The sequence below is a fragment of the Scyliorhinus canicula genome, chromosome 14, assembly GCF_902713615.1.
Source record: "Scyliorhinus canicula chromosome 14, sScyCan1.1, whole genome shotgun sequence".
NCBI classification, from domain to species: Eukaryota; Metazoa; Chordata; class Chondrichthyes; order Carcharhiniformes; family Scyliorhinidae; genus Scyliorhinus; species Scyliorhinus canicula.
The window spans coordinates 84,442,082-84,461,127 of record NC_052159.1 but is presented as its reverse complement, the minus strand read 5'-3'; the positions used below and the strand labels follow the sequence as shown (position 1 = coordinate 84,461,127).

The 19,046-nt window shown below is 43.2% G+C and overlaps 1 protein-coding gene across 1 annotated transcript in view; it reads right to left on the bottom strand.

Moving 5' to 3' along the window:
* Positions 1–19,046, bottom strand: part of hikeshi (heat shock protein nuclear import factor hikeshi) — a 29,048-nt gene continuing 10,002 nt past the window's right edge. Inside the window, exons 2-5 of the mRNA XM_038819219.1 lie at positions 15,828–16,065; positions 9,907–10,058; positions 4,875–4,993; positions 1–447 (exon numbers count right to left, since the gene is read on the bottom strand). Of these exons, the coding sequence (XP_038675147.1) occupies positions 393–447; positions 4,875–4,993; positions 9,907–10,058; positions 15,828–16,065 (564 nt within the window). The 3' untranslated portion in view covers positions 1–392. The remainder of the gene's footprint in view (positions 448–4,874; positions 4,994–9,906; positions 10,059–15,827; positions 16,066–19,046) is intronic.

The window sequence follows — 19,046 nt, the reverse complement described above, 5'->3', positions numbered from 1 at the left end:
CATAGTTTCAGAAAGATTTATCTAGAACAGGATTCCCTATGTACTTTTTCCACTAGATGAGCTCAAATCCGGTTGTGGCATATGTGGTATAAAGAGTTTTCACAACATAATACAACTTCTGAACAGTCTTAGGTGCTCAAGTCCAATTTAAATGCATTTTGAGAATGAAAATAAAGCTGGCAATCCAAACATGATTAGAATGATCGTTACTATCCATGTAACAAGTGTGATAGGTATCGGAAGCAAGATATTCCAAAATAATTTTCAAACCAGCTTCATTACTATGAAATGCATCATGTATTCAAAACATCTTGCAGAAAAGAAAAGAATTTGCAAAAATCAGTTTATACAGTTTGAATGCTGCTGGTTGTAACAATTATCTTCTGTAGAATTTATGATTTCCAAAAGTTTGGGTTTTGGGACAATCTTCTGTGAAAATTCTCATACCTGAGGAATGGAAAACAAGAGAAAAAGCATACATGGATCAGCAACATGGATCTTTGCAAATTAAACGTTAAAATAATTAAATGGCTTTCTTGGTGTAGCTACAGAAATTAGTATGCATGAACAATTTCTATGAAGGCGAAAGGGATGACGGTGTTGGTTAATAAGCGGGCTGTGTTCGGGGGGGGGGGGGGGTATTGTTGCCAATCTGGGGAGGGTGAGGAGGATATGTGATGGTCAGTGGGAAGTTGGAGGGGATGCCGATAGTTCTGATGAACGTTTATTCCCCGAATTGGGACAATGTTGTTTTTATGAGACGGGTATTAGTGAAGATTCTGGTTTTGGACTCGCAACGGTTGATTATGGGGAGGGGGCTTTTAACACGGCCATATATCCAAGCTTGTAGTCCCACGTTGTTGAGGGTGTCGGCAATGGTGAAGGAGCTGAAGGGGGTTTATGGAACGCACGGCGGGGCGGGGACCCATGGAAGTTTGGAATGCCACGGGCAAAGGAGTTTTCACACTTCCCCCATTTGCACTAGATGTACTCCCAGATTTACTTCTTTGTGTTGGATAAGACGTTGCTGGCAGGGGTGATCGACTCGAGTATTCGCCGATTGTGATTGCTGACCACGCGCCACACTGGGTGGATTTGTGGGTGGTGTGGGGGAGTAGCGCAAGCAGTGGAGATTGGATGAGGGGTCGTTCGCAGATGAGGTGGTGTGTGAGCAGCCGAGGGCTGCCATTTAGAGCTACGTGGAGGTGAACCAACACAGGGAGGTCACAACCGCCACGCTGTGGGAGGCACTCAAGGCTATAGAGTCAGGGGGCGTCATATCAATTTGGGCACATAGGGAGAAAAAGGAGCGGGAGAGAGGGCAAGACTGGTGGACGAGATCTTGAGGGTGGACAGGAAATATTTGGTGGCGCCTGAGGCAGGGTTGTCGAAGGGGAGGCAGAGGCTTCACATGGAGTTTGGGCTAGTTTCTACAGGAAAGTTGTGGGGGCAACTGCGGAAGGTCAGTGTATGAGTATGGGGAAAAAGGTGAGCAGGATGTTGGCCCATCGTTGAGAAAGCAGGAGGCAGCAAGGCTGATCAGTAGTTAGAATGATAGGGATAAGGTGGTGAGGGACATGGAGGGGGTGAATAGGGTGTTGAGGGGTTCTACCGGAGGCTCTACAAGTCGGAGCACCCAACCGAAGAGGAGGGGATGCAGCCTGGATAGGTTAGAGTTTCCCCAGAGTGGAGGATAGGCCGGTTCAGGAACTGGGGCACAAATTGAGCTGAGGGAGGTGATGAATAATACAAGGACGATGCAGCAGGAAAGGCTCCTGGGCCAGACGGCTTCCCAGTTGAGTTTTATAAAAAGTTTAGAGCGGACCTGGGATCACTGCTGGTGAGGGCATATAATAAAGCATGAGGGGGGGGAACTCCCCCTACTTTGTCAAGGCCCTACACTGTCAAGGCTTCCATCTCCCTGATATTAAAGAAGGATAAGGATCCAGAGCAATGCGAGTCGTACCGCCCAATTTCACTGTTGAACGTGAATGTCAAGTTATTGGCATAACAAATTGAGGGCTGTGTCCTGGGGTGATAGACGAGAATCAGACAAGTTTTGTGAAGGGGAGGCAGTTGTCAGCGAATGTGAGAAGGCTGCTCAATGTAATCATGATGCCTTTGGAGGGGCAGGAGGTGGAGGTAGTGGTGGCGATGGACGCTGAGAAGGCATTTGATTTGGTGGAGTGGCCGTATTTGCTGGAGGTGCTCGGCCGGTTCAGGTAGGGGTTTGTGGATTGGGTCCAGCTGCTATATAAGGCTCCAATCACGAGCGTACGGACGAACCGAGTGAGTTCCGGGGAGTTCGAGCTGCATCGTGGGACGGGGCAGAGGTGCCCGCTCCACCTGTTGCTTTTCACCTTGGCGATAGAGCCACTGGCAATGGCGCTTGGGATGTTGAGGGATTGAGTAGAGGGGGTGGGGCGCCTCGAACACAGGGTCGCTTTGTATGCAGTTATTAGTTTGCACCGGCGGAGCCAAGTGCGAGGTTTAGGAGGTGGCGGCAGGCAGGGATTGAGCGCTTTGGCAACTTGTTTATAGAGGGCAAATTCACAAGATTAGAGGACCTGGAGGAAGTGTGGGAGATGTGGGGGGGGGGGGGGGGGGGGGTATGGCTTTAGGTACCTGCAGGTTCGGGACTTTGTAAGGAAAGAGGTACTGTCCTTTCCTGGGCTGCCGCCTCTGGGGTTGCAGGACAAGGTGCTATCAAAGGACAAAATAGGGGAGGGGAAGGTGTCAGATGTCTATAAGTTGATGGAGTGGGGGGGAACCCTGGTGGGGGATATCAAACGTAAATGGGAGGAGCTGGGGGAAAAGGATGAACGTGTCCTCGTCATGTGCAAGGCTAAGCCTCACCCAGTTTAAAGTGGTACACAGGGATCAAATAATGATGGTGGATGGGTAGGTTCTTTGCGGGGGTAGATGATAGGAGTGGGCGGTGTGCAGGAGAACCTGCGAATCACATCCATATGTTCTGGACGTGACCGAGATTGAGGGGGTTCTCACATGTGATGACCAATGGGGAAGCCAGGATTCGAGGCGGGGTTGACATCATGGGAGTAGGTGGTTGTTTATTGAACTGTTTTGCTGTTCTGAATCTTTTTCGTATATGTGAAAATGCCTTGAATAAAAATATTTTCAAAAAGAAACAATTTCTGATTCCATTTTGGTCAATCTCTTCCTTTTAGATCCTTTAAATGCAAAAAAAACACAAACATATTATCCTTTATGAGATAAGATGGGTGGGGGAGATGGAGGACCATATTTTTGGTATCTCTTTCTCAAAAAGTTTATGTAGGGTGCACATGCTTAGAAATATTGAGGAATACAATCAGCTTAACTCTGAAGAAAAATATTTAACTTGAAAGCAAGCAAAAAGGAAATTAGGCCACAAGAAACTGCAGTTCTGCTTCTTGTAAAACAGATCCAAAGACTATTTACTATATTTATAACTTTTTAAATAAAAAGAGAAATGTGAAGGAGTTCGACTGAATGGTATTGTTCCCCAGAGATTATTTGCTAAATAAAATAACCAAATGTGTTGAATAAGTCATCAAAATCTCCATTTAGTATGTGGCTCAGCAGAAAATACTAGCAAAAATACATGCTGCAGTGAGCTAGTCAACATCCAAATTATGGAACAGTTTGCATTGGGTGGTTGCAAACTTCATAAGGAGTAGGTGGGGTGTGGTTGTTTATTGAACTGTTTTGTTCTTCTTCTGAATCTTTTTTGTACATTTGAAAATGCATTGAATCTAGAACTAGGGACCACTCACTTAAAGAGAGAGAGAGAGAGAGATTAGGAGTTATTTTTCCTCTCAGAGGGTCATGAGTCTTTGGAACTCTCTTCCTCAAAAGGCAGTGGAAGCAGAGTTTTTGTATATTTGTACGGCAGGGCTAGTTAGAGTCTTGATTAACAAGGGGATGAAAGGTTATCGGGGATAGGCAGGAAAGCAGGATTGAGATTACAATCAGATCAGCCATGATCTTATCGAATGGTGGAGAAGACTCGAAGGGCCAAGTGGCCTAATCCTGCTCCTAATTCGGATGTTCGTATGACGAAAGCTAATTAGCCTGGCTTTGTCAACAGTCATTTATAGAAGACTTTAGCTCCAGGGGCAACCTTCCAACTTAGTCATATAGACAAATAAAGGTCCTGGATAAAAACATGTGAGTAAAGGTTCCAGATAAAGAATGCTAGCTTGAGGAAAGAATCAGCCTGGATGCACAAAATAATTCATGGAAAATACAATGTACAGTCGATAAATATAGTTTTCTTATTCTTCAGAACAGTTTTTAAAGCATTAAATCAGGGAAATAAACTAGGGTGGCTGCAGACACAGTGAGGCTGTTATAAAAGGAGCTGGAAAGAAATTTCCAAGACGTTTGATTGCAAATGTGGTAGCCTTCAGTTATTTACTGATTGCCTTCGGTGAAATAAATAATACAGCAAAAGAACAATTTTCTAGATAACGTTATTTTCAGCGCATCCCTTACATCTAACGAATGTGCAACACTTCAAAGGAGGCATCAACATTTTAAACATGCCAATAGATTTTCCAGTTCCTCCCAGCTCATCAAAAATTTCTCCGGCCAGACCTTTTTTATTTCTATAGGAGATTAATTTAAATTCAAATTATAGATAGACAGTTGTTTTCAATGTTACAGGCATGTAACATTAGAAAGTAAAGTTAGAAAGTAACCAGTCATGAAGATTGAAAGTTTTAATTATACACCAGATGCATGCATATGACATAATGAGATGAGATCTGAGAGCTTTTCCAGAACCAAGTTTTATCAAGGTGTAAACACCAAAAGAAAAGTAACTGTTCCTACTGATTGCATATAGATATACCATAGAGATCTATATTTACCATTTCAAGACAATATTTGCTGGGATAAACATCTCAGAAGGGTTTGGGATCATTTGAGCCTGGGTCAGTGCAAATGAGGTTGAAAAATTATAGAAATTGTCTAGCATCTTCTGTGTAAACTGAAAGCACAAGAAATTTATAATTATTTATAGGGTATTTAGACTGTAGCATTAAACATGTTATATACAACTACATGTAAAATAGCAGAAAGGAGGGAAAAAAAGTGCAGCAGCCCAGAGCTTTAAAGACAAATGTTCAAACACGGTTGCTGATTAAAATGTCAGTTTCTAGAAAAAGTTACTTCCATAGTAGAAAACAGACACTTCATGAACTTTTATGATTGTTCATGCTATGCTAGCAGATTTTCAAAGCAACATTTGTATTACAATTAAGAGTGGCACAGTGGCTAGCACCGCTGTTTCACAGCACAAGCAGCACAGGTTCAATTCCAGCCTTGGGTAGTTGTTGGTGTAAATTTTCTGCGGAGACAGTGAACTTTAGGCTAAGAGTGACTCTAACAGATGTATCCTCCAAAGACAATGGGTCAAGTGAGGACCAGTGCTCCAAGGACTGCAGGAGCAGTTATTCTAAGCTGTCAAGACAGCTGCGAGAGGAAGGTTGGCCTCTAAATCCACATCTCGGACTGGCAACTCGTGACCTTATGGCTGGCGACTCATAACTTTATGACCTTGTCTAATCACGCGCGCAACATCTTGATTGGACGAATGTAACATACCGTATAAAGAATTGATAACTATATAGGAATTAACTGCGATACTAAGAGAACTGATTGGCTGTATGTAAATGAGAATGCGAACTAATTCTGCTTTTGAATGTGTATATTAAGCCAATTTCAGCCACAGCTCAGCGAGAAAGTGTACCGGCAAGACCGAGGGGTCTAGGACTTTCTCCCAGAGCTCTGCAACAATAAATTGCTTCTTTTGCTCATGTTAAGGTCTACTTATGAATATTTTCACCCAACGGTGGCTGTGTAGAGTTTGCACGTTCTCCCAGTGTGTGTGTGTGTTTCCTCTGATTTCCTCCCACAGACAAAAGATGTGCAGGATAGGTGGACAGGGCATGATCAATGCACGGGGTTACAGGGATAGGGTGGGGGAGTGGGCCTCAGTAAAGTTCTCTTTCGGAAGGTGGGTGCTGACTCGATGGGCCAAATGGCCTCCTTCTGCACTGTAGAGATTCTATACAGAAAATGTGTCACAGTTTAAGATTATGTCACAGAAATAACTTGGACATGAGCTATTTTAAAATTTGCTTTACAGAAAAACGGCACCAAAAAGGGTTTCGCTTTCCAAAATAACTCCATGCTGAGTTTTAGATCAGGAGATAAGCCAATGATAATTACTCGGTTTTGGATCAGTCAGCAAACTAATGCTATTTACAAAAGAAGATGGAAAGTTGCTTTCCCTCGGAAAACCAAAGAGTTGATCATTTAAATCCGGGCCAAGATTTAACACTCAATCAACATCACAAAAGCAGATTATCTGGTCATTTGTAGGATTTTGCTGTGAGCAAATCAGATGCCACAACTGGAACCATAAAATCCTCTGGAAGAACACCCTACCTAGGCTTACTCCCCCGCCCTATTCTCATAACCCAGCCTAACCTGCACATCTTTGGACACTAAAGGTCAATTTAGCATGACCAATCCTCATAACCTGCACATCTTTGGACATTGCAACACAGATTACACTTCAAATGTACTTCATTGGTTGTATAATGCTCTGGGGTGTCCTGATATTGTGAAAGGTACATTATAAATACAAGACATTCATTTATTTTTTAATTGCCTGGCTATTCAGAAACAATTTCATTAACGACTTGGATGAGGGAGTTGAAGAGTGGGTCAGTAAATTTGCAGATGATATGAAGATTGATGGAGTTGTGGATAGTGAAGAGACATAGATAGAATGCAGAGCTGGGCTGAGAAGTGGCAGATGGAGTTTAACCCTGACAAGTGTGAGGTTGTCCATTTTGGAAGGACAAATATGAATGCGGAATACAGGGTTAATGGTAGGGTTCTTGGCAAGGTGGAGGAGCAGAGAGATCTTGGGGTCTATGTTCATAGTTCTTTGAAAGTTGCCACTCAAGTGGATAGAGCTGTGAAGAAGGCCTATGGTGTGCTAGCGTTCATTAGCAGAGGGATTGAATTTAAGAGCCATGAGGTGATGATGCAGCTGTACAAAATCTTGGTCAGGCCACATTTGGAGTACTGTGTGCAGTTCTGGTCACCTCATTTTAGGAAGGATGTGGAAGCTTTGGAAAAGGTGCAAAGGAGATTTACCAGGATGTTGCCTGGAATGGAGAGGTCATACGAGGAAAGGTTGAGGGTGCTAGGCCTTTTCTCATTAGAACGGAGAAGGATGAGGGGCGACTTGATAGAGGTTTATAAGATGATCAGGGGAATAGATAGAGTAGACAGTCAGAGACTTTTTCCCCGGGTGGAACACACCATTACAAGGGGACATAAATTTAAGATAAATGGTGGACGATATAGAGGGGATGTCAGAGGTAGGTTCTTTACCCAGAGAGTAGTGGGGGCATGGAATGCACTGCCTGTGGTAGTAGTTGAGTCGGAAAAGTTAGGGACCTTCAAGCGGCTACTGGATAGGTACTTGGATTAGGGTAGAATAATGGAGTGTAGGTTAACTTCTTAAGGGCAGCACGGTAGCATTGTGGATAGCACAATTGCTTCACAGCTCCAGGGTCCCAAGTTCGATTTCGACTTGGGTCACTGTCTGTGTGGAGTCTGCACATCCTCCCCGTGACTGCGTGGGTTTCCTCCGGGTACTCCGGTTTCCTCCCACAGTCCAAAGATGTGCAGGTTGGGTGGATTGGCCATGAAAAATTGTCCAAAATTCTATGATTAACCTAGGACAAAAGTTCGGCGCAACATCGTGGGCCGAAGGGCCTGTTCTGTGCTGTATTTCTCTATCTATCTATCTAACTGGTGAAACTATTTTTTGCAGGAGCTACAAGATAATGTATTGTACAAAATGTCCCAAACACCACTATCACCATTCCTGGTCTGTCCTGACAGTGAGATAGGACATATCCACCAGAGGTAGCAGCACATTAGTACACAGTCAGGAGAGTTGCTCTGGTAGTCCTCAATATTGACTTCTGGTCCCATGAAGTCTCATGTCATCAGGTCAAATATGGGCAAGGAAACTTCCTGTTGGTTACCATTCAATGTCATCTCCATCCCCCAGCTGATGAATTAGTGCTCCTCTATGTTGAGCACCACTTTGAAGAAGCACTGAAAGTGGCAAGGACACAGAATGAGGTTGTCCATCACCAAGAGTGGTTCGGTAACACCACTATTTACTGAACCCAAAAGGACACAGCTGTTATTCTGGGTTTGTGACAGATGGTGAGGCAAACAATAAGAGGGAAAAACCTACTTGATCTCGTCCTCACCAATCTGTCACAGATGCATCTGTTTTAACTGCATTGATTTCACACAGACCTAATGACTAAAACCTGGACATCCATGAAGCTCTTTGGGCCATCAGCAGCAGCAGAATTGTATACATCCACAACCTTCAACCTCATGACCCTGCAAATCCCCACTCGTACTATCAAGCCAAGGGAACAACCCTGGTTGAATGTAAAGTGCAGAAAGGTAGGGCAGCACGGTGGCGCAGTGATTAGCACTTCTACCTCATGGCGCCAAGGATTCGAGTTCGATCCCGACCCAGGTCACTGTCCGTGTGGAGTTTGCACATTCTCCCAGTGTCTGCGTGGGTTTCACCCCCACAACCCAAAGATGTGCAGGTTAGGTGGATTGGCCACACTAAATTGCCCCTTAATTGGAAAAAATAATTGGATACTCTAAATTTATAAAAAAAATAAAATAAAGTGCAGAAGGGTATTCCAGGAGCAGCACCAGGCATACCTAAAAATGAGGTGTCAACCTGGTTAAGCTATAACACAGGACTACCTGCACATGAAAATGAAATTAAAATTGCTTGTCACAAGTAGGCTTCAATGAAGTTACTGTGAAAATCCCCTAGTCACCACATTCCAGCACCTGTTCGGGGAGGCTGGTACGGGAATTGAACCGTGCTGCTGGCCTGCCTTGGTCGGTTTTAAAAGCCAGCAATTTAGCCCAGTGTGCTAAACCAGCCAACGGTTTAAGCAATCCCACAAGCAAAGGATCAAATCCAAGCTCAGCAGTCGTGCCACATTTAGTCGTGAGTGGTGGTGGACAAATAAAACCAATAATTGGAGGCTCCACAAATATCCCCATCCTCAATGAAGGGGGAGCCCAGCACATCATCAATGCAAGAACAAGGCTGCTCTTGCAACCATCTTCAGCCAGAAGTGCTGAGTGGATGATTCATCTCCGCCTCCTCCTGAGGTGCCCAGCATCGCAGATACAAATCTTCAGCCAATTTGATTCACTCCATGTGATATCTAGAAATACCTGAAGGAATTAGATATTGCAAAGACTCTGAGCCATAACAACACTTGCAGCATGGCAACTCTAGATGTGTCACTGGGTATGTACAGCACCCTTCCAAATTCTTTGCCAAGTCATACCGTCTCCTATTCACTTCTTGCATTTGTACAATAGAGTCATTTTAATATCACCATGCCAGGGGTACCCATTTTACACATAGAATTTACAGTGCAGGAGGCCATTAGGCCCATTGAGTCTGCACCGACCCTTGAAAAGAACACCCTACTTAAGCCCACGCCTCCATCCTATTCAATTAACCCCACCTAATCTTTCGGACACTAAGGGGCAATTTAGCATGGCCTATCCATCTAACATGCCCATCTTTGGACTGTGGGAGGAAACCAGAGCAAACCCACGCACACAGGGAGAAAGTGCAAACTCCACACAGACAGACAGTCACCCAAGGCTGGAATTGAACCCAGGACCCTGGAGCTGTGATGCAGCAGTGCTAACCACTGTGCCGCTCCAATTTCAATTGTTACATTCAAATGTAACAAGGATACCCGCTGGGTTAATAATTATGGAGGCTTTAATAGCTATCGTACTTACTTGTGTAAATGAATCAATTGTTGAAACAGCTGCACTTGCTACTGGAGTTTGCTGTGTCAATAGTTCCACAGGTTCCACAGAGATTCCTATTTGGGCAACAGATTGAGTTTGTGCAATATTCATCATTCCAAAAGGATGCACACCAACTTCGTCTGCAAGGAGATATACAATTCTATTAATATGTAATTTTATAACAAATCCGATCAATAGAATGTAAACTCTGCCAAACAAATGTAAATCCAAAGGAATAAAATTATAAGACAATGAAGTTACTTGAAGCTAAAATGAAAAATAAAACACAGAATTAGCATGTTATTTTTATATCAAGTGCAAAAATTGTTTTATGGTGTCAATTTGTTTAAAAAGTACAGTGCAAACATTTGATCTTTGATGTTAAGGTATAGGAAAAAATTGAATAATCTCAGAAGAGTCTTATTGGGGGAAATTATTTGTAAAAGCATTTTTATATAGGACAATCAATGCCAAAGTTGAATTTCTATCCATTCCAGATGAATTTGGCAACATTCAGATATAGTTAATTTAACCCATTACTTTTAAAATATTTATACCAGAGTCACGATCTTGCTGATTTCCAACATTGATTAACATCTTTCTATTAGTTAATCTTATATATGACCTTACATTTTACTTGCTTTGGTGCACACTTCAAATTTTGGACCTTAAGGAATGCTAGGAGTACAACAAGCTGAGAGGTCCAGTAAGAAATGCAACAATGAGCAATCAAGGTAACCCAAGCTGTTTGGCATGTATTTTTAGTAGGTAGGTATGCAGAAATATGTACTACAGTCCATTGTTCCATCCACAGATTATATTCCTGTTCAGCTAGTGTTGATAGGAGTAAGATTACATATTTGAATTGGAAGACTATCGGAGAAAAGATTTTAATGTGACCAATTTCACCATCAATTAAACTATGCATTTTTTTTTTTAAAGGAGGAAAATCAACAATTCAATAAAAGTTTTATTTTTATGTAAAAGTGAACTAATGCACAGTATGATTCTACATTTGTTTGTAGAAATATACCACACAGGTCCAGAAGGTTCCAGATCTGTGCCAACATGACAGAATTCAACTGAAGGTTGCTTTAATTCATTTCCGAGTCCTTGGTGTGGATGTCGGGAGGAGTTTGAAAATTTGGAAATATAACCCTGACTATCAAGCAACTATCTCACCTCGACTCGAAATTGGCTATCCAACATCAAAACAGCCCAAATGCCACTCATTTTCTAAGCAGTCCAGAAAAAAAAGGCATTTGAATAAAGGTGCTGGAGGAAGGCTGATGTCCATAGTGCCATAACCCAGCAGTCAGTGACTTTAGTAGATCAGGAATGTAAAAGATAAAGTCCTGAAGTGGCAAACAGAGATTATGTTCTTGTTCGGTTCGATTCACAATTTCTCCAGTTAAGAAGCAGGTCATGCCAACTCACAGCAGAACCCAAATAACATGCAAGTTGAGGCTTACCAGTGGGAAGAACAGTCACACCATGCAAATCCCAAATAATGTCCATCACCAATAACAAAGCCCAGCAATATCTCTGCATTTCAATGGAACCACCAAATGTCTGGGGGTCACCACTTACCAGAAGCTGAACTAGGCCAGTCATATTAACACAACTACAACAGCATGTACTCTGCAACAAATGGCTCACTTCCTGGTGCCTTAAAACCTCTCCACCATCTAGAAGACTCAAGCCAGAAATGTAACGGATTGATGATCATTCACCTGGATGGCTGCAGTTTTAACAAGTCAAGAAACTAGACACCCCCCGATGGCAAGTGTAGCTACTAATGGAAGGAGGTCAGAGTACTTCAGGCTCTACCGTGGGACCAGGCAGGGGTGCCCCCTGTCCCCCTTGCTTTTTGCACTGGCAATTGAACCTCTGGCTATGGCGTTGAGGGAGTCGGGGAGGTGGAGGGGTCTGGTGCGGGGTGGGGAGGAACATCGGGTATCGCTGTATGCGGACGACCTGCTGCTGTATGTGGCGGACCCAGTGGGGGGAATGGGAAGGTATCTGATATCTACAAGGTAATGCAGGAGGCGGAGGACGCGTCAGTAGAGGAGCTAAAGGCTAAGTGGGAGGGAGAGCAGATCGAGGATGGGACATGGGCGGATGCCCTGGAGAGGGTTAACTCTTCCTCCTCATGTGCGCGGCTTAGCCTCATCCAATTCAAGGTGCTGCACCGGGCTCATATGTCCGGGACGAGGATGAGTAGGTTCTTTGGGGGCGAAGACAGGTGTGTTAGGTGTTCGGGGAGTCCAGCGAACCATGCCCATATGTTCTGGGCATGCCCGGCACTGGAGGAGTTCTGGAAGGGGGTGGCGAGGACGGTGTCGAGGGTGGTAGGATCCAGGGTCAAGCCAGGCTGGGGACTCGCGATTTTTGGGGTTGCAGTGGAGCCGGGAGTGCAGGAGGCGAGAGAGGCCGGTGTTTTGGCCTTTGCGTCCCTAGTAGCCCGGCGGAGGATTTTGCTACAGTGGAAGGATGCGAGACCCCCAAGCGTAGAGACCTGGATCAATGACATGGCGGGTTTTATTAAGCTGGAGAAGGTCAAATTCGCCCTTAGAGGATCGGTAAAAGGGTTCTTTAGGCGGTGGCAGCCTTTCCTCGATTTACTGGCTCAACGATAGCGAACTAGGTCAGCAGCAACCCGGGGGGGGGGTGTTGACTATGTTTATTTAATTTAATTTATTTTCAAGTTCTCTTGTTGTTTACCGGGTTTCGGGGGGCTCGATATATGCGTTGTTACGGTCTTGGGGTGTTATGCTTATTATGTTGTTTTATTGTTGTTTGTTACTGTTTGTTGTTATATATTTTGTAAAAAATTTTCAATAAAAATTATTTTTAAAAAAAAAGAAACTAGACACCCGCCAAGATGGAGCAATTCACTCGGCTGGTGCTTCTACTACTGAACTTAATACACACACCCACCACTGTATTGTGCAATCCACAAGGTGCATGCATGTATCAACTGACTACGGTTACTTCAGCAGTTCCTCCAATCTAATCTCTACCACCAAGAAGGACAGGAGCAGTGATGTTCTGGATGTACAATTAACTCCAACATTGCTTCTAAGTTGTAAATGGGCTGGTCAGAATACTGTTTCCTATCTAATACCATTATCAAAAAGACCACAATGGTTCAAGAAGGTCCACCATCACCTTCTAAGCAAAACAAACCTAAAGCTTATAAACATGGCCTTTCCAGTGTCCTTTACATCTTGAGAACAAATATATACATTTTTAAACAACCAAGTATCCATTGGGAAGGTAAAGGTCAAACAAGAGCTAAATAATCCCAATAACCAAAGTGAAACTAGAAAGAATTGAGGGGTATAAAAAGGAGATAGATAAAATATATTATCCACTGCTACATAACATTCCAGATATACAAGTAAATGTTCAATGAATTTGAAACAAACAACCCTTTCAAGTGCTTTCATAATGAATACTTAAATATCTGGTACTGATCGTTGATTTAGATAAGTAATTGATAGTCTGTCAAGGAAAGTCACACGGTAGTGTACTCTATTATCATTTTTGAGAAACAGGAAGGAAGGCAAGAGCATGACAACATTATCTTCATATTCAGCCAAAATATAAAGTTAAAAGGCCCAATAGAAAAATATGCTGGAAGTTACAAACAGTAGGAATGAGCAAATTTTATTGTCCATTTGTCATAGCAATCGAGAAAACAAAAAACAACTTTTCTGAAGGTGGTCCAGATGAAATCTGAGGTGGAGATGAATCTCTGTAACCATGGCAATTCAAGGGGTGGCACGGTGGAACAGTGGTTAGCACTACTGTCTACAGCGCTGAGGACCCGGGTTCGATCCCGGTCCCCTGTCTGTGTGGAGTTTGCCCATTCTCCCAGTGTCTGCGTGGGTTTTGCCCCCACAACAAAAGATATACACGTTAGGTGGATTGGCCACGCTAAATTGCCTGTTAATTGGAAAAAAAATAATTGGGTACTCTAAATTTAAAAAAAAACATGGCAATTCAGGATGCTCACTTTAAATGTCAGTTAAGGCATGTCATTGTATTAATGAGTGGGTGGCACAGTCACACAGTGGTTAGCACTGTCGATTCACAGCGCCAGGGACCCGGGTTCGATTCCCGGCTAGGGTCACTGTCTGTGCAGAGTCGGCACATTCTCCTCGTGTCTGTTTAGATTTACTCCGGGTGCTCCAGTTTCTTCCAACAAGTCCCAGAAAGACGTGTTTCTTAGGTGAATTGGACAAAAGGGATGGTTTAGCTCAGTGGGCTAGACACCTGGTTTGTAATGCAGAACCAGGCCAACAGCGCAAGTTCAATTCCCGTACCAAATTACCCGAACAGGCACCAGAATGCGGCGACTAGGGGCTTGTAACAGTAACTTCATACTTGTGAGAATAAAAGATTATTATTCTGAATTGTCCCTCAGTGTACCTGAACAGGTGCCGGAGTATGGCGACGAGGGGATTTTCACAGTAATTTCATTGCAGTGTTAATATAAACCTACTTGTGACACTAATAAAGATTATTATACGATAAAACTGTTACATTGTTTGTCAATGCATCAAGAGTTCTTGAATACCCTTTAAACAGGTTTAATGTAGTCAACGTACATGTATTTGCTCCTCTGAGCAAACAGCCCATGCAGTAACGGTTCTTAAATCACCTAAACCAGCATTACCTTTTTACAGCAGTTGAACGAAAATCTAAACCAAGGTGTACCATCAAACCATTCCTTTGGATATCTAATTTTTAGATGAAGGATTAAATGGAATATTTTCCCTCCAAATTCTTTGCACTGTTAACTGGAGTAAAATATACTTTCCTGAAACAGTGATGGGTCAATGAAATAGTGATGAGTCGGTTTGGTGGCTTCTGATCATAGAGTCCATATCTCACTGAAGGAGGAAATATGTCCTTTTAACTATCACATTTTGAATCACAGTTGGCCAGTCAGCACTAGTATAACTTATTTTTCCAAAATTGGAGGAACATTAATTGGATTTTTGAGCAGTGAATTTAAAATAATGCAATTTAGTTGCAATAAGCATTAGCTTAGCTCAGTGGCAGCATTCTTACTGGAGCCAAAACATTATGGGTTTAAACCCACACTGCTTGATCACATAATCTAGTTTGACATTTCAGGCAAGTACTAAGGAACTGCTAATACCTTTGAGCTGATTTGTTAAATCAAGATCTTCACAGAATTTTTATAGTGAAGGAGGCCGCCATTAGGCCTGTCGAGTCTGCACTGGCTCTCTGACAGAGACATCTACCCAGTTCTACTCCCCCTGTCTTATCCCCGTAACCTTCCACATTCTCTCTTTTCAGATAGGAATCTTTCAAAATACCTCTATTGAACCTGCCTCAACCACTCTCAGGAAGATCATTCCAGACTCCAACCACCCTCTGCGTGAATAAAATTCCTTCACATCACTTTTACTCTTTTCACCAACTATTTTGAATTTGTGTCCTGTAGTTCCTGATTTGCTCTTTAGTGGGATGTCCTTGAACACCTCTAACAAGTCTCCCCTCAACCTTCTTTTCTCAAAGGAAAACAGATCCAATCTCTCCAAATTATCCTCCTAGTTACAGTTCTTTATCACTGGAATCGTTCTTCTCTTGTCTTGTCTTTTCAAATGAACATGAAAGAATCCATGACACTACTTGGAAAAGAACAGGGATAACATTTCCTAGTGTCCATTTGCCTACAAGACTAAAGCTGTTTATTGACTAGCTATATGCTAAATGGTTGCTGCATTTGCCTACATAACAGAAACTACACTTCAAAAGTCATGAATTGGTTTAAAGTACTTTCAGATGTACTGAGAATATCTATATAGTTGTATGTTCTTTTCCCAACTTTATTAGTAAGTCAATCCATTGAAAGACCATCTTCTACTTACCTGTCTTTAACCGTGATATTTTGAAGATTGCACTAGGTTTTTCATTAGTTATGAATCCCAGCAACTGCCAAACTGGCATTCCACTCTTGTCGGGATATGAGAAATACACAGATCCTCCTGTTCCTACAGGGAATGGTGTTGTCCCCAGCATAAAGACCACCACGTGATTGACATTCTCATAATCAGGAAGGTTAAAAACAAATTTCCCTTCTGCAACTGGTTGTGCATCTGTCTGCACCTGGGCAAGGGAGAAAAACCCTATTAGTGGATACAGAATACAAGAAACAGAAACCCAAGATATATTCCAACATTTTCACAACAGCAAAAAGGAATATAGTATTAAAAAGGTGGGAGAAAGAGAAAGAATTACAAAAAAAAGATACAAATGTTATTTTCTATTTTGTTCAAAAGCAAAGCGATGAGAGATCAACTAATAGTTTCCTATTCTCACAATGATTACACACTCAATTTGGGCTGTCTCTTTATTTTTCTTTTAAAGAGGAGTGGTTCCAAGAGATGATAGTAAGCAAGCCAACACATTTCTAATATGCACAGTAATGTCCCATTACATGATATTGCACATTATGTATACCACAGAAACAAGCCATTTAGCCCAACAAGTGCTTGAAAGTTTTTATGCTCCACATGAGCCTCCTATCAATCCATCCTAGTTTTCTCCCTCCTGTGTTTATCCATCTTTCCCTTTAATGAATCTATGCTATCCATCGCAACTAATCTATATAGGACAGCAAGTTCCACATTCTAACTAGCCCTGTCGACCCGGCAAAGTTGTCCTTACTAACATTTGGGACTTGTGCCAAAATTGAGATAGCTGACCCACAGACTATTAATTAAGCCGTACACAGTCAACTTACTGAATCATAATTTACATACAATGTCACAGAACCACCATCTCTAGGCATGACCTGTTCTACCAGCAGGACAGACCCACCAATGCAGTCGGGAGGAAACTGCTCTGGGAGTCCACAACGTTGACTCGGAACCCCATAATTCTCATCAAACATGGGCAAGGAAAGCTACTGCTGCTTACTACTTACCGCCTTCTACCGCCTCGCAGCTGATAAATCAGTACTCCACCAAGGGCAGCATGGTGGCTAAGTGGGTAGCACTGATGCCCCACGGCACTGAAGACCCAGGTTTGATCCCGACCCCGGGTTACTGTCCGTGTGGAGTTTGCATGGGTCTCACCCCCACAACCCAAAGATGTGCAGGCTAGGTGGGCTGGCCACGCTAAATTGTCCCTTAATTGGAAAAAAAAATAATTGGTTCTCAAAATATTTTTTTTTTTTTTATTAAAAGAATTGTACTTCACCATGCTGAACACCAAATGGAAGAATCAATGAGGGTGGCAGAAGCAGAGAATTTACCTTCGGTTGGGAACTTCAATATCCATCATAATAGTTCAGTAATACGACTAGAAAACAAGCTGGCCGACTCCTAAAGTACACAACTGCTAGGCTGGGCCTGGTGGTGAGGGAACCAACAAGAGAGAAAAACCTTCTTGGCCTCATTCTCACCAATTTACCTGCTGCAGATGTATCTGTCCATGACAGTATTGGTAGAAGTGAGCAGTGTACAGTCCAAGCGGTGACGAAAGTCCCACCTTCAGACTGAATGTGCCTCCACTGTGTTGAGTGGCACTACCATCATGCTAAATGGGCTGATTTAGGACAGATCTAGCAGTGCAAAACTGAGCATTCACACGGCACTGAGACCATCAGCAGCAAAAATATATTCAACTCTTAAGCTGGAACCTCATGGTCTGACATACTCCCCAATTCTACAATTACCATTAAGCTGAGGCATCAAACCATGTTTAATAAAGAGTGCAGATGGGCATGCCAGGAGCAGTACCAGGCATACCTTAAAATGGAGTGTTAACCTAGTGAAGCTACAATACAGATACTTGCATGCCAAACAGCTGAAGAGGCAGACAGAGCCAAGTGATTCCATAACTAACTGATCAGATGGGCAATCCTGCCACATCCTGCCATGCATGGTGATGGATAGTTAAACAACTACCCAGAGGAGGCGGCACCACAGAATTCCCATCATTAAAGATGGGAAGGTCCAGCATATCAGTACAAACGACAAGGTTGAAGCATTTGCAACCATCTTCAGCCAGAATTGCAGAGTGAATGAGCCGTCAAACTCCTCCTGAGCTCCCTGATACCACAGATGCCACCTTCAGCCAAGCCAATTTCATTCACTCCGTGTGATGGCACGAAATGACTGTAAGCACTGGATATCCATTGGATCCTTACAATGCAGAAGGAGGCTATTTGGCTCATTGAGCCCTACCAAGGACCACACCCCCACTCTATCCCCATACCCCGTCCTAAGCTTTGGACACTAAGGGCCAATTTAACATGGCCAATCTATCTAATCTGCACATCTTTGGACTGTGGGAGGAAACCGGAGCATCTAGAGGAAACTCACACAGACACGGGTAGAACGTGTAAACTCCACACAGTCACCCAAGACCAGAACTGAACCAGAGTGCCTGGTACTGTGATGGAGCAGTGCTAACCACCATGCCACCCGATACAGTAAAGGCTGTGGGCCCCGATGACATATCAGCAGTTCTGAAGACTTGTGCTCCAGAAATAGCTGTACCCAAGCCAAGCTGTTCCAGTACAGCTACAACACTGGCATCTACCTGACAATGTGAAAAATGCCCAGGTATGTTTTGTACACAAAAAAAAAACAGGACAAATCCAACCCACACCATCAGTCTGCTCTCAATCATCAGTAAAGTGATGGAAAGTGTCATCAACAGTGCTATGAAGCAGCACTTAGCAGAACCTGCTCACCGATGCGCAGTTTGGATTCTGCCAATGTGCTCCTGACCTCATTACAGCCTTGATCCAAACATGGACAAAAGAGCTGAACTGAACAGGTGAGGTTAAGTGCGACTGCCCTTGACATGAAGATATAGTCTATGGGGCTGGTTTAGCACAGTGGGCTAAACAGCTGGCTTGTAATGCAGAACAAGGCCAGCAGCGTGGGTTCAATTCCCATACCAACCTCCCCGAACAGGCGCTGGAATGTGGCAACTAGGGGGCTTTTCACAGTAACTTCATTGAAGCCTACTTGTGACAGTAAGCGATTATTATTATTCTAACCACATGTGGCATCAAGGAGCCTGAGCAAAACCAGACAATGAGAAACTGGCTGGAGTCATACCTTACACAAAAG